At 29.9% G+C, this 15,546-nt stretch overlaps 2 protein-coding genes across 2 annotated transcripts; one reads left to right on the top strand and one right to left on the bottom strand.

Moving 5' to 3' along the window:
- Positions 1-1,432: 1,432 nt before the first annotated feature.
- Positions 1,433-8,015, top strand: TRIADDRAFT_57017 (uncharacterized protein; the record flags this gene model as incomplete). The annotated part of the gene is made up of 23 exons (XM_002113109.1): positions 1,433-1,522; positions 2,323-2,395; positions 2,489-2,534; positions 2,711-2,786; positions 2,864-2,938; positions 3,013-3,193; positions 3,248-3,294; positions 3,384-3,430; positions 3,712-3,772; positions 3,882-3,957; positions 4,708-4,746; positions 5,044-5,156; positions 5,311-5,385; positions 5,472-5,534; positions 5,688-5,772; positions 5,882-5,926; positions 6,508-6,577; positions 6,918-6,957; positions 7,095-7,186; positions 7,321-7,381; positions 7,558-7,612; positions 7,705-7,775; positions 7,941-8,015. The coding sequence occupies 23 exons, from the start codon at positions 1,433-1,435 to the stop codon at positions 8,013-8,015; spliced, it is 1,656 nt and encodes a 551-aa protein (XP_002113145.1).
- A 1,531-nt stretch (positions 8,016-9,546) lies between these two features.
- TRIADDRAFT_57016 (uncharacterized protein) lies at positions 9,547-15,546 on the bottom strand (the record flags this gene model as incomplete). The annotated part of the gene is made up of 16 exons (XM_002112673.1): positions 9,547-9,672; positions 9,767-9,856; positions 9,940-9,996; positions 10,807-10,902; positions 10,975-11,162; positions 11,511-11,835; positions 11,931-11,991; positions 12,199-12,276; positions 12,502-12,563; positions 12,722-12,805; positions 12,909-13,045; positions 13,173-13,246; positions 13,379-13,467; positions 14,199-14,273; positions 14,671-14,773; positions 15,500-15,546. 16 exons carry the CDS (start codon positions 15,544-15,546, stop codon positions 9,547-9,549), a joined length of 1,692 nt encoding a protein of 563 aa, XP_002112709.1.

The following is a 15,546-nucleotide window of genomic DNA, read 5'->3' as shown; positions in this document are numbered from 1 at the left end:
GTGTTTAATGCCTGTTTTCTAGTTACAAAGGCTATTTGTAACAAGTACATATTGAATAATTAAACTTTCTAATAATGATACAGTCGCATTTAATTGTCACTGGATTTTCTTACTCTGTCGTTCTAAATACTCAGCTAAGAATGTAATATCTAGACAAGGTTACTTGTAAAAAATATTTTTTGTTACATGTCTGACTCTCAATATTCGTTTATTGCGTATGTTTCATATACATATATTTACACTCAGCAAATAATTGTTGGTGCGAAATAAATTTTCAGTTAGAGCAAAGATAGTCTATCTGCATAAGGATGTGCGCCAACATACCCTTCTACCCAATTTTGTACGCTTAGTATGGATCAACGAAGTTTTCTATGCCGAACAGAAACCATAAATAAGGAGGGTAGGCTATTATCTAGGAACTTATAAGATGATGGCAACAATGTAAGGTGAAGTAAAAATTTCCTAATCAATTTAAAATACCCTTTGTTCAGCTAATACCCCAAGATTATTACCTCGTTGTTAAAGGTTCCAGACTACCATGTAGTCCGAAGGTTTATTTTATTATTGGCTGGTAAATCAAATTGTGCTTATGTAAAGAATAGAATATTGGGTAATTTGAATAATATTTTGCCATATCAGTAAACTTGCTATTTCGTTATTACCGAAGACTGACGCAATGTTAAACTGACATTATAATAATATATTAAAAATCGCAAAAAAGTAGAAAGAAATATAAACATATACATACAATTTTGATTATAGAGACTCCAGTTTCTATAATTTTCAGAGAGTTTCGATAGCTACGATTGATACTGTAACATTTAAATCCAAACCTTTTTACAGAGTAAACCAGACTATTTATGGAAACTGAGGGCAAATTTTGTAGAATTATGCACGATGTGCAGATAAACACATGCACCTTTATGTCCCATATTAAACAAGTGTTCACTGTATTAAAGACCGATCTTATATTATTGCCAATGGAAACGAATATTTCAGGATTTGCAGTTAGAATTCGATCGCTTATTAAATTTAGAGTTAGTTGCTCTAATCGTATTGAACAAGGAAGTAGGTGTTCATAGAACAAGTTTGCCTAATAAAAAATTGTACCCGATCATAGGCGTATTACTATTTTACATAAAACCGTTGCTTAGTTACTAGGACTATGGTGGGGTGCACTATGAGCATGCCCTAATAACAGTCCTATAGCCGAAAATGAAGATTGATTAGACCACAAAAGGATTTAGCTAGAATAAATTCGATTTGTGATTCTCTTTTAGCCAAGAGATACTCCTTTAGCCGACGACTATTGCCCTTATTCAAGTACATTAATTGTACATTATCAATCAATTCACTCATGTAGTAAAGTTCTCCCAAGATCAGCTGATTATATTGCAATAAGACACATCGCGAGATTCGATCAGATTAAATTATGGCCGCTAATAATGATGATGTTAGCGGTCAATTAGCTCTTGAATTCAGCCAAACAAGCTTAAATTATAAGATACAGGAAGCCGTTCAGGTTGGAATCATCTTATTTACTATAAACTAAATAATTTCATTTCGAAAGTACTTACGACCTCTTTGATAAAATTACCGGATAAATGGCTCCAGAGATAAAAACTATCTAATATTATAATTTTATGTTAATGGTAAGGCTATAGGAGTAGGGCTTAAGTCAATTTAAGTATTTACTAAGGCAACGATATCACATTCATGTCAGATATTCTGAACGACATCTTTAAGTAATTAAATTATCTATATCACAAGAATTGGTTTTGCTATTACTTTTTAAGATTACAAATTTAAAAGAAAAGATTTAGCGCAAGTTTTTATACTAAAAAATAACGCATATGTGGGCGATGAAATAATGAAATAAATGTAATGAGGAAATTTAGTAATAGTAATTTTTATTTGATTTGTCAGTCATATTTGATTAGAAGTGACGTTTTGTAGAGGATCTTAGTCCTAGTCTGAGATTATGATTGCATTCGCACCTATCAGTTAAAAGAAGATCTTCTATAACGTCGTATAGGTGGAGTAGATGAAAATGATTTTTACTTCTGAATTTATCTAATTTGTACACAACATTATCATAATCACAACCGTTATAGATGTATGTGCAATTGCACTTTTGTAACAGCTCGAGCCGTAAAGCTCTGCTATATTTACCTGAAATCCTTTGCGGTAACTCTAAGGCTATTTACTGATGAAACAGTTCAAATTCTCTGCATCCTGTGATATAGGGTTCATACAATTAACAGTACATGTTATTTGCAAATCATTTTATAGCAACTTTGTCCTGAAATTTTGATAAACTAGGAATATTTGGTCAAACCTCAAGTTACCTCTTCAAACGTTTTCAAATCTTTACAACATTATCTTACAGATTTAGGTTAGTAAAGATTGCCATCTTAAATGCTTTAAATTATGACCGTTTAGCTAGGATTTTAACGATGATACAATGTATCGGCTTTTGATATTATAGGTTGGAAAAATGCTATAGGTAATCAAGTCTACACTCGTCTGAATAGGTATTAAATTTGGTAGCATAAACAATATGCTATTAATATAAATATTTAGCTAGTTACTTCATCCACGTGTATTTATGTCAAAGACATACGATTGGCTTAAAAGATCGAGATCTAAAGTCTATCAATTTTAGAATTTAATGGTGTCATAACACGATAATATCTTTATACTAACGCAGATATACAGATTCGTCCTTCGGCGTAAGTGAATCTAGTACTTATAAAGAAAAACTTACTTATATTCGTAAAGCACAGGTACCAGTGATTATATAATCAAGCCTAGTATATCAATGCCAATTCCGTGTATCAATTAACGGTTTTTACTATGATAGGAAAACTGGGAGAAGAAAATTGCAAAATCTTTTAATACAATGTGTAAGCAGCAAAGTTTAGAACTTGTTAAAAAGGTATCAAATCGCAATTGATCCATAACGAAGCAACTTAAATTAATTAAATTTTAGTCATTCTAATTGGGCCATAGATTCAGCACGAATTGGATCTGTGTTATAATTCTAATGTTGATCGCTACCAAAATATTTTGATACAGCGCAGTAAAAGCGATGAATGGCAAATTCGGGCCGATCTTGATTCCTTAGGAAAATTTGATAACAGTTCAGTATCTATGTTAGATCTTAACGATTCTTGCGGATATCATATGCATGGTTAAGCCTTACCCATATCAATAATTCCCTCTTTCATATTTAATAAATCATCAGAATTTGGAAACCTTCAATTTATTTATTCAGTAAAAGACTTTTACGAGGTAAAATTAGATCAACAAATAAGTTGATATTAGTTTTAAAGACAGCTTGAGTACAAAAGTATTAATTTCTTTGATTTTATGGATTGTAGATAGTAACATCTGTTAGAAATCCTGCTATCGAGGACAATCTATCATTGTAAGTTAAATATTTATTAATTTGGAATCTTATGGTCATATATCAGCTTTTAATTAGATGAGTTAACAAACTAACAAAAAAATAATTTTTGAAAGTATACTTACTTCTGCTATCCTTGAAGACAGATAATCTGATATGCAATTTTAAATGTATGAGTTATTGTTTGTTAGCCAATCGAATCCAGTTCTTAAAAGTGATAGCGCATTCTTCATGGTTTCAGTGAGAGCTTCCTTACAATAATCGTAATTTCATCCTTCATATTTTTAACTTCTTATATGTAGCTTTAATAGCCACTGGGGTGTAATGAACTTACACTTTAAAGTTAAAGAACTTGAAGATTTTGTAAGATCGCTAGCGTTTGAAATTTCCACTTTTTCGCAAATAGAATTTACGAAGAATTGATGTTGCATAATCAGTATATTACATGCATTATTATGTACTTCTTCGTTAGAAAAAGCAATTTAAAGATCTTTCAACCAACGTTTATCATTCATCGATTAAGGATCGCAAATATCAAAATAAGACCGGTACTGCAATTATGTAACCTTCATTTACGTTAGTAAACATTTCTATCATTAGTAGCTCATAATTAATTAGCCACAAATAGCTTATACTATTACAACTATAATTTTACCTCTAAAAGATTCTATTATAAACTGTGATTATGAATCCATCAGCTATACTACAAAACCTATATTACTGGGACTAGCTTTACTTTTTAAGGCTATTCCTCTGGATTACTTTGTTAAGGAACTTCATCTACAAACATAGAATCTCAGATTAATTAAGTATCTGAAGTTAAAATTTGACATAATATAAGAAAAATTCGTAAATTTTCTATATCATATTAACGAACACTTTAATCTATAGATCATTAACAAAGAACCTAAGTATAGACATCTCGTAATTAAAAGTTCTGAAGCCTGCATCCGAAAATAAAATTAATAATATTAAAAAGTTTTATGCAACGATTTACATACTAAATTAACACCAAAATACATTAGACTAGCTCTGGATTGTGCCTAACTATCGAAAACTATAACATAATTAAGTTACCGAAACAGCAATAAGCCATGAAGCAATTTAAACTGATTGCAACTTCTAGATCATTATTTTCATATTATGTTGGTTAATTTGAAAATAGTTGGTGAATGAACAATCCGTAATTTTGCTTAGGATAAAGTTCTATTTATATTCGTTCCAATAATTTGTAACTATTCTCCTAAAGTATCTATCATCAACTTTTTTACAAATATTCCGATCAATCTTATACGTAGCTCGACTAGAAGAGGAAAGGCTAAAGTTGGGTAAAAAAGGTAACCATCTATGCTAAGATGTTATGTTTTTCCGGATAAATAACACTTCTAATATCGAAGGAAATTAATTACTATACCATCACAGCATAACATATGTATGCAATAATATTTCACGAAAATAATCCAGCATATTTCAACGCTAGCTTGGAATCATGCTAAATCTAAATCTTTATCACTCTATAGTATAAGAGATTGATGATTTACATGTACTGACTTAAAACATCTTATTTCGATACTTTTATAATACTACTTATCCATGATTTGCATTACATCTAAAATCACATTAAAATTGGATAGTCGTAGAAAAAAATCATGCACCACTCTCGCGAGAATTTTCGAAACGTGGATGCCCAAGATCTTTACGAGGTCAGCTATGGAAGCAAATGCTTGGTGTATCCTTAGAAGAAGTGGTAAGCTAGCTGTTTGATTTCAGATAAAACTTTTTAATAATGACACGGTGCAAATTACTAATCTTATAAGTTGAAAGTTGACGGAATGAAAGATAATATTAAAACAAAGTTTTTTATAAAATTCCAATGTCATTTCTTTTCTTACCTCGTAAAGGATCTTTATTACTATGAACAACTAGTAAAGCACGTCTGCAGTTACGATATGTTAGTAGATAAATTAATAAGAAAGGTGAGATATCAGATAGATAACAAATACTTTACACGCTCGTAGAATTAATCTAACATCATGATCGGTTCTTTTTCTTATAACTTTAGGACATTAGGTTAACATCAGCTAATGACAGTCATTACTTTCCATTTGAAGACTTATTTTATCAGGTAGAATAGCTTATGAAATATCTTATGTACTACTAATCATTAGATCTTTTCTACGTAGTAGAAGTCTATGAAATAATTTAAATAATTCAATTATATGCGTACAATATCTATTTCGGCTTTTCTGCTAATTTAATGACTAAATATTTATACCAGGCAATGTTAGCTTTTACTCGTGATACTGCAGTATTGAAACACTTTAATAATTCAAGTGCCACGCCATCAAAAGCTTATCATAAAGGTGTCGAAGACTTAAATATATCCTGTTGATAATTAATTTAAAAAACGTACCATATCTGGATCATCCATGAAGAACGTAATCTAAATTATCTAACAATAAAAATATGCAGGCAAGTCTGAAAGTCCAGAAAACCTAATCATTTATCCACCAAACGGTACTGCCTCAAATACAAACTCAAGCAAGCTTTCTAAAATTTATCAGATACAAGAAATATGTATTTGGAGCAAGATATTATTAGTTATATACTGTAGTAAATTACTGCATAATTTTACTTTTAGCCTATCACTATAGAGTCTTAAATCAAAGTATCGAGTAAACACACTAAAAGCCTATGTTTGAGATTTACTTTAGTTCTGATTTTCGTAATTATTAATCAATATTTTCGTTTGGGATATTGCAGGAATAATTCCATTTTATGGCATTTCCATGTTCGGTATATAGCAAATATTTAATTTTTGATACTTTACTACTATTTTCGTCAATAGATAGCTTCTTGTGAACATTTACCCGTTTTAATAATCATAATTTAGCCGCATTCGAAGATTTAAAGGCTATATATTTACATTCTCTAGTTCAGTTATTTTATTACCGACTGTTAATCAAGTAGTATTTTATACCGTAATGTATCGATAAGTATTTTCTCAAGATATATATACATGCACTAAAGCTGTGGTTAGATCCTTTGAGCTGTCATTTTATATTCATGATTTCTATAACCGATTGTCGCTATTGCAGTAGCTCCAATCTGCTATTTATTTGAAGATTGCGAAAGTATATACTTTGTCCTACGTGAATTATATACCAGGTAATACTATATTAGTCAAGACATCTAAAAGATTATTTTAAATTTTATATCGTTAAGCTAACTTGTATGGACATTTGAGCAATCAACTTGGTAATAATTACTATTATATTGAAGTTGAAAAAAAAAGCGTCTGATAATAGTTGCTCTTGATTTACTTAAAACTTAGTTAATTAACTAATTTATCTTTCTCTTATGCAAATTAAATATATACGGTTAGAAATGAAAATGATAATAATTCTGCCTATAACATTAAATTTGATTTACAGCATTCAATAATTACCATATGTGAAGTTTTTAATCGTGTCACTGATATTACGCATACAAATTTCCTTCCTATTAGGTTTTTCTTTCGTCTCCATACACTATCATCACATCCGCAGGTAGGATAGCTCTCTTATCTAATAAGTAATTAAGCATACAATAGTAAAGAGAATAAACTTGAAAAGTTAGCATATTCTACCTTAATACTCGAAATCTTGAACGATTAATTCAATTTTTGACACATACATCAATATAGGGGATTCTGAATTTATGTGTTACCTTTGAAAGTTTGTTGCAATCTCACTACCCACGTTTATTCTATCACTTGCGAGAGATAAAAGCCCAACCGTAAGAATTACGATAAATCAGATTCCAGCCTGCTGTTAATATCTATAATTAACTTAAAAAACATCGCAACTTTGATATAGCTGGCTTTTGAGCAGTAGTATATCAACTAACTCTACGTATCAAAATTTCTACAGCCTAAAAATTGCCTTTAAGTGGATGATGTTTGCGTTCTCAGGCTATCTTTCACCAGAAGATGTGAGTAGTTAAATTTATCGAATTTGATAATTAACTCATAGAGTAAAGGATAGCTTATAGTTACACATTTTTAAAACTACTAGTTTCTTTCCAGCGAATGATTGTAAATGTTAGTGATAAATAAATCATGTAAACCTGTTCTATAGCCTTCTCATATTCTTTGCATACCTATTTAGGTTTTACTTTTATGGGATAAAATTATTGCATACTATTCTTTGGAAGTCCTCTCCGGTAAGGAGTAAATGGCAATCGTTATTAATAATGTAGTCTTACGAATAGTAAACATCAAGGAATTTATACTGAATCGTTATGCAACATCACAGTACTAGCAGTAGCAATTTTTGCTTTCCGAAAAGACAACTTAATGCAAGCACAAACACTAGAAAATGTAGAGGTAAATCAAATTTAAATACATGATCTTTACTTTTATGAGAGTAAGCCACCCTTCAATTACTAGTATTACCGCTGAGTCTACAGCTACTCGAATTTGGCTGGTAACTTTCATAATTTCGTTTTATACTTATTAAACTCTTGCAATCTTTTCATGTAATTTTTGCAGCGGATTATGGCCGATATTTCTCAAATACAAATTATTCCACTACTGCAATCATACCTTTTCATGGGTAATTTATAGAAGTGACGTTGTCTTTACATGTAAATGATTTATATTTGCCTTCCCTTTGTCATATTTCTATCTTCATTCTCAATGTACACAAAACTGCATCGTTTGTTGCATAAGATGACGAATATAAAAAGCAGTAAAATTATTGTACGATTTGTTTCTGTTTCTATATTACTAGCGAAACCTCTAGAAATTCTATGGAATATAGTACTATTTTAATTTAACGATTATAATAGTGTACTAAAAGTGCGACGTACGTACATTTACATTAATATGCTTTGATTTTCGGCATTTCCAATCAATTCTTAAATAATAGCTATCTTTACTTGGATTTTCGAAAATAAATATCTATTATACCAAAATTTTCAAAAGAAATAAACTCAATAAGACAAAGGAATAAATCTCGCTTGATCTTATAGCATTGAATTAAACTTTCACTTCAACTATTTTCTGCGTATAACTTTCTAAGATGTAGACAGTGGTAAATGCACTGTCTATGAATTACACCACATTCTGAAAGAAATTTAAAGATCATCTTAAAAAGATAATGCAACTTATCATTATATTACGGAAAGAATTAGAACAATAGTAATGATTTCAATGCAAGCAGATTAATCTATTGCTACCCACACTCTTAAAAATATATATTCTCCGATTACTTAATCATTTCATTCAAAATCACAATTACTAAAGATTGATGCTGTAATAATTTCCTAAATTTTCTTGCGCCATATATAATAAAGAAAAACAAATATTGGCTGATCTATATCTATTGATACTAAATTCTCGATTGATATTTACAAAAATTTTAATCCGCTACCGATACAATATTTCGAAATTGCAATATTGGAAACCACTTTATGAAACAATTCATATTTTATCTATATATATTCATTTCCGACCGCTTTATCTGAGAATATAAGCAAGCTGTAAAATAGCAATTACACATTTCAAACTATAGATTGCAAGATTATAAAAGTGTTGACTACCGGAAGAGCTAACTTGATAATGCAGAAATTATTTATTTTGACATTTTTCAGTTTTTAAATGAAGTCGTCAAAAATGGTAGTAAAGCAATTATTTTGTTATAAATTAAACAATTACACAAGAAAAGAAGCTTTAGAAAATTAGCCAGAAATTTCAAGTTTATAAAACGCTGTTTGATGCTAACTTGTTTAACAAAGACGAACAATATTATAATGATATTCGTAAAATCTGAATAAAAAACGATCAACACGTAGCTCTCAATATTTCATGGAAAAAATGAATATAAATCTATTTGCACTAATTTTTTATTCAAAGTAATATTACCAGATAGCCAGACTGGATGTCGATTTCTAAATGTATCAAGCAGCTGCTCTCTACATTTTAATATCAGCGCACGAAATAAATTATATAATGCTTCAACAACCATAGATCTAATAATAAAGATTCCGTTTCTCTAAAGTTGGAATTGTCATAAAGAAAGCTTTAAGCCTGGATTTTCTTATGAGAATGCCCATAAAACTTTACAAGCTTAAAATTACTCAAGAAAATTAGATTTTTATCGTAATTTTTTATCATCAATTCTTCTCAATACATTTGTTACAAGTTCGCCCTTATAATTTTTCCATCGCATTGATTCCATCAAACTCTCAACTAATTGCTTGCAATCAGGAAATCTCTCAACCTGGTCATTATATCAATAAAATTTATATTGGTTACATGGTAACTTCTCATTAGGCATGGTGTTAGCCCTTTAACTATAATTATAATTCACCTACTTTGATTTGCATGATACCAACTTTTGTTACAGATAAATGATCTCTAAAGATTCGTCTTGGTATTAAAATGCATTCTGCTCCATCGCTGATCTATCATAGTATTAGATATTAAATTAAAATATTTGCTGCGGGTTTTTGTTTAACAACGCACAAAAATATGATAAATTTCTTACCAAACTAATAGATGCGCTAAATTCTTTATCTGCGGGATAAATGATTGGTTCTATTCCCTGTACGTAACATAAATGGTATTAATTTGGACGACGACTAGCTAAATTGTTCATCATTTGTCATCAAAGCTAATTAATATATTTATATGCATCACTTTTAACATTTTATTTACTAATCCGATGATCTGCTTTTGCTTTTTCTTGTTATTGAGACAGCATCAATTATAGATATTTAATTTCCTTGATACTAGCTTATTATAATATGGAATAATTATTAATATAACAGAGAACACGGTGTAATCCTCATTTACTATAGTTTGTTGCAGCATATTCATCTATGAAGTTAAAATACTTGTAGCGTTCAATAGATAACCGTGGAAAAAATAAACGTTAACATTATTTTCATTCCTTAGCAAATGAAAACCGTATATATTCTATTCGAATGATTACTATCTATTGGTTTTGAGCCATATTTTATTTATACTGCAATATGAATACATGGAAACTATTATCGCCTATATCAGTAACTCCCACAGATTACTCTAAAAAGATAAAAAAAAATATGAGGCGTTATGTCTGTACCTGATATACTACAATATCAATGCTACAAAATTATTGCTTTGCTCATTAGTATATGCAATCATAAAAGGCTACTTTAGCAAGGTAAAAGTAGGCGCTGGAATGCGACTAAACGTAATTTAGAATAAGAAATAGAAAGCAAAACTAAAATACAGGATTTGTATCTGGATTATCGATCGGTAAAGTTTAGGAAATTAAGCATGTCGTTAACGTTTCTTGTAAATAATTTTTTAAAATAATATTATGCAGCTTCTATTTGAGTTTGTAATGACGAAGCTTAAACCGACTTACAAATGCCTCACGTGTTCGTAACGTTTTCAATTCAATATAAGTCGGTAAATATTTGATGGTGCTATTAATGGTTACACGAGACTTATTGGAACTAGTCTATATGTTGAAATAATATAAAGAAGAAAGTTAAAAAACGGACCTGATTATATTTTCATCAAATAAACTTACACTAGATCTTCTATAGTCTAAGTTATAAGATGTAGAAGATGAAGATGTTGATGCTGCCGATAAAATGCGAGATTGGCGGGTTCTCTTCAAAGATCTACTAGTTGTATATTTATTAAGCAATATATTCATTTTCGGTAACATTACAACAGTATTTTCTCTTTCAGGAGCAAATTCCACGCTATGTCCACCTAAATGTCAATTAGGTTATATCATAAACTTAGTTTTATTGTACTCTTACTTCTGCAATCACATACAGCTTAGAATGTAAATTATGCGTAAAGGACATATCATTCTTGTCTGTAACCATGTATCATTATAAATACTTGTATTTATATAGTATAGTATTCAAGTATTCAGCTTTCAGTTGTACGTACAAACTATAACAAGTATGTTTGCATTTTAAATTTTATATACAAGATCTTTGGAGAAAGACTAGACTGCTAGCCATTGTTATAATTAGTAACTAAGCCCCTTATTTTGGGTAATCACAAAATTAAATCGATTACTTAGTAGGTAAATGAATGCGCCCGACTTACATGATGTCGATTTAGGCAATTTCGAATTTACGACTGAAGGTAAAGGTTCATTGCCTCTTCCAGCAGCATGGCGCTCATACCAATTATCTTCATCATCCCATACTTCATTAGTCCATCCGTAGTCATTAATTAATTTTGAAGGGGTATTAGCAGGAATTTTATAGACACTAACTGCACGGCTACGGCTGCTTCCATAATTTGGAGATTTATCGCCAATGAAGCTAGCTAACGCCTTGCGATTTTCTAGTGTACGCCTTTCTCGCAATACTTCCTTATAACGTTCCAATTCCGTAGTAGTTAAATATTTGATTACTTTGCATTTACCCTGAAATCAGAAATAAAATAATATTATCCTTATCGACTATCTATGGCGAAATAAGATATCAGAATACTGTATCAAGAATTAGAACGTGAACTTACGCTTGTTATAACGTATACCCACTGAGAATCGGCACAATTAGGACAAATAACTGAACCTCTCCTATAATTCATCAGGAATTGATTTTCAGACAGTTAGACTAATTCGATTAATATTTAACCTACAATTCCTAATTTTTATCGCTGAGAAATTTCGTATCAACCAAATACCCGCATCTTGTACATACCCATTTTTAATGTAATATCCGTACTGATATTACTAAATTAGATCTATAAATTTTATTATATAAGAATTCTTCCATGGACTTACGTAAAATTTTGCATAATCCAACTGTGTGGATCTTTGTACAGAACATCAACTGGCCAATCTGATAATGCATACACCTGCCTAAAATTGAAATTGAAATTGAAATTGAACTTCAGCTATCGAAAATTAATTTTAAAGTAGCCTAAGATCCTGGAATTCAATCACTAAGATCATAAATTCACCTACTACTTATATTTTAACTTTAATACAACTATTCAGTTGAACAAAATTTTGTTATGTTTATGTTATAGTATTAAAATTTTTACACTCGTATTAGCTATTAATTTGCCTGTAGAACATATTTACCGGCATATATCAAGCGTTTTATCTGATCTTTTCATAAAATTTTTAAAGATATTTCCATAATCCTATAGGAAAAAAAAGTTTAATTTAAACAAGCTCATCCATTACGCGTGTTGGAAGTAAAAAATTGCACTTATAATCTGAATTCCAGGTTTACCTATAACTAGTTATTCTACCTAATCATAAATAAATCTATTTACTGAATCAAAAAATGATTTCATACTTTTACGTGAATGACGAATAATTCCACATCTTCTTTAGTAAATACCGTTGCACTTCGTTCCGTACTGTAATAAATATCTTCCAACTTAAACAAATTAAGTTGTAATAAGTCATTTGATTAGATTTGTTAATTTTTGACAGTGCAGAAATGTTTAAACATTTTATTGGTATTAAATATCTTAACTTACACCGAAGCTATGCCCATATTGTAACTCGTCTCGATTTTCACCATCGAATAAGATATCGTGAACATTAAGATGTAATTTTCCTTCTAACTTTTGTTGCATATAAAATAACCTATCATCATCTCCACGATCTTGCATTACTAAACAAAATGTTGTTAATTTAGAGATTTCAAATCCTGTATCATTAGCCTCTTTCGTAATCTATTTATAAAATTCGTAATATGTGAATAAAAGGAAAGTACATTCTATAATCCTTAATAAACGCACATGTTCCGGATAAAACAAAAAATAGGCAATCACTTCGATGTCCTTTACGAATTATCACTCGATCTTTATCAAAGCTATAAAGTGAAGTTGCGACGTGACATACGTAATTTAATTCCTTCTATAATTTACGATATTCTAGATCATATTCGCTATTTCTAACAGTGAGATCATTTTTGCATTTGAAGGTATTGAATATGGCTACTTACGAGTCGTACCAAGCTACTTTACAAAATTCTCGCTGGACATAAACGGGCCATCTCGCAAACATAATTACGGATTGCATTAACGCACGTAACTATATTATTTATAAATAAAATTGAAGAATATAATACTGCATAGTTACGTAAATGGCATTTAAAATTTTTATATCTCAAATATGGAACTTAATCTTGCTTAAGCTCAATTCCTCGCGATCTAAGAATATTGCCGGTACAATATTTAATAAAAATCAAATACGATAAATTTATATGAAAACAGTACATTAAGTTTAGCAGACGCATATTGGTTCAAGGTCATCATGCTCATGTAAAAACGAAAGCTATAGCCATTTTACTAATAATATTGCATTTTAATAAAGGTCATAATATATTTTTAGTTTTACTTGGTAACCGAGGAGTCTGAAGATTATCATTATATTAGAAAAATTCAAGACCATATTAACAATATTTAGTAGAAACAAGACGTGATAAATTTATGTAAAATACAGTATTACACATAAGTATCGTACATGTGTAATACTTCCTGATCATAATGTACATTGCAAGAATGCAAGCTATAAACAATTTTACTCGTAATATTGCATTTTAAGAGTGCTAATGAAACATTTTGTAGTTTTACTTTGTAACCGACGAGTATGAAGATTATCATTAAATTAGAGGAATTTCAAGACCATGCCGAATAGCTGATCGTTATAATAAGTAAATTGCGAAATCTATTAAACCAAAAATTTACCTTCATTTATTGTATACTGATACTATATTTCGAAATTAAATCAACATATTTTCATTTAGGATGACAATAACTCACTTGTTCAATCATTTCTAAGGTTCGTTCAGACGGATTAGTGTTTAAAACATTCTTTCCTCGAGAAGAAAATTTTACCTGATAGTGTAATTAATGCGATTAATTTGTGAAATTAGATAAGACTAATAGAATTACGTAATTTTCACCAATTTGGGGAAGTTATTTGGACGAGATTGTTCGATTTTTATCAGCATGCATAGTAATTTATGTTTGAGTTTTAAAAGCAAGGAATTTAAAGCTCAATGCGTGAGGAAAGTTAAGTACAATTACATGATAGCTTTTCATTAAAATTATGATCACAGTACAGTTAGGACCTAACAGACGAGTATATTACTTGAAAATTATTTGCATATGCAATTCCATATGGCGATACCAAGGAGATACTTTTAACAATTTATTCATTGCTACAATGTTATTACCGACTATGCTCTACATTTTTCTTGATGAATTTATATGGTCAGTAATATTAACTTACGCCGTGCTGTCTACGTCGGAATGAATCTAAGTCATCCAGTTGTATTTCAGGAACGCTTTCCTCTGATAGGACGTTGACTTCATCAAGTGGCCAATAAATTTTACTACAGATGAGATGCGTTATGAAATAGATGAAATATGCACACAATAAGACTACGACAAAAATTCTTGCTGCTTCAAAACTGTTTAAAAATTAATTTAAATCTATTCCTATACGGATAATAATCTATTTCATCACAATATTTCTATGTCAAAAATACAGTAACGTCGACAATAAAACAACTGTAAACGTTCGGAGTACTATCAGTATTCCAATTCAATGTAGATATATGAATTAAAGAGTTTAGTACAAGATATTAAAAAAAGGCAGCTTTCACAATTTAGTAGCATTCCAGACAAATAGTAGCTTCTTCTATGATTTATCAATGACAAAGTAACGCTGTATCGCTGACGAAGCTATATCACGCAATTCTTTCTAGATATAAATCGACAGCACTATAATGGCTTACAAAAGCTCTAGTACGACAATAATTTTAATATCATTTAATTTAAATTCTACAGTAGATAATGGCTATCGAAGCATGATTATTATTAGATGTTAATTGATAATACTTTGTACCCATCTTTCAAAATATAATATCAGTAAAGAAATAAAATTAATCAAGAACTTAAATTCGACTGTAAATATTATTAAATACTCTTACGAATTGCTATTATCTGTATTTTAAAATTGATAAGTAATTTTAATCATGATATTAGTATAAGATTCCTAGTAATCATTATTGTGTAAGCTTTAATTTAGATACTTATTTCAAAAGGGATTTACTTACTGCAATCTTTGGCGCGACTCAAAGTAACACTTGAAAATCATGATCAT

This window comes from Trichoplax adhaerens, genomic scaffold (genome assembly GCF_000150275.1).
Source record: "Trichoplax adhaerens TRIADscaffold_5 genomic scaffold, whole genome shotgun sequence".
Taxonomy (NCBI): Eukaryota; Metazoa; Placozoa; class Uniplacotomia; order Trichoplacea; family Trichoplacidae; genus Trichoplax; species Trichoplax adhaerens.
The sequence above is the reverse complement of the archived record's forward strand: the minus strand, read 5'-3'. Positions and strand labels throughout refer to the sequence as shown.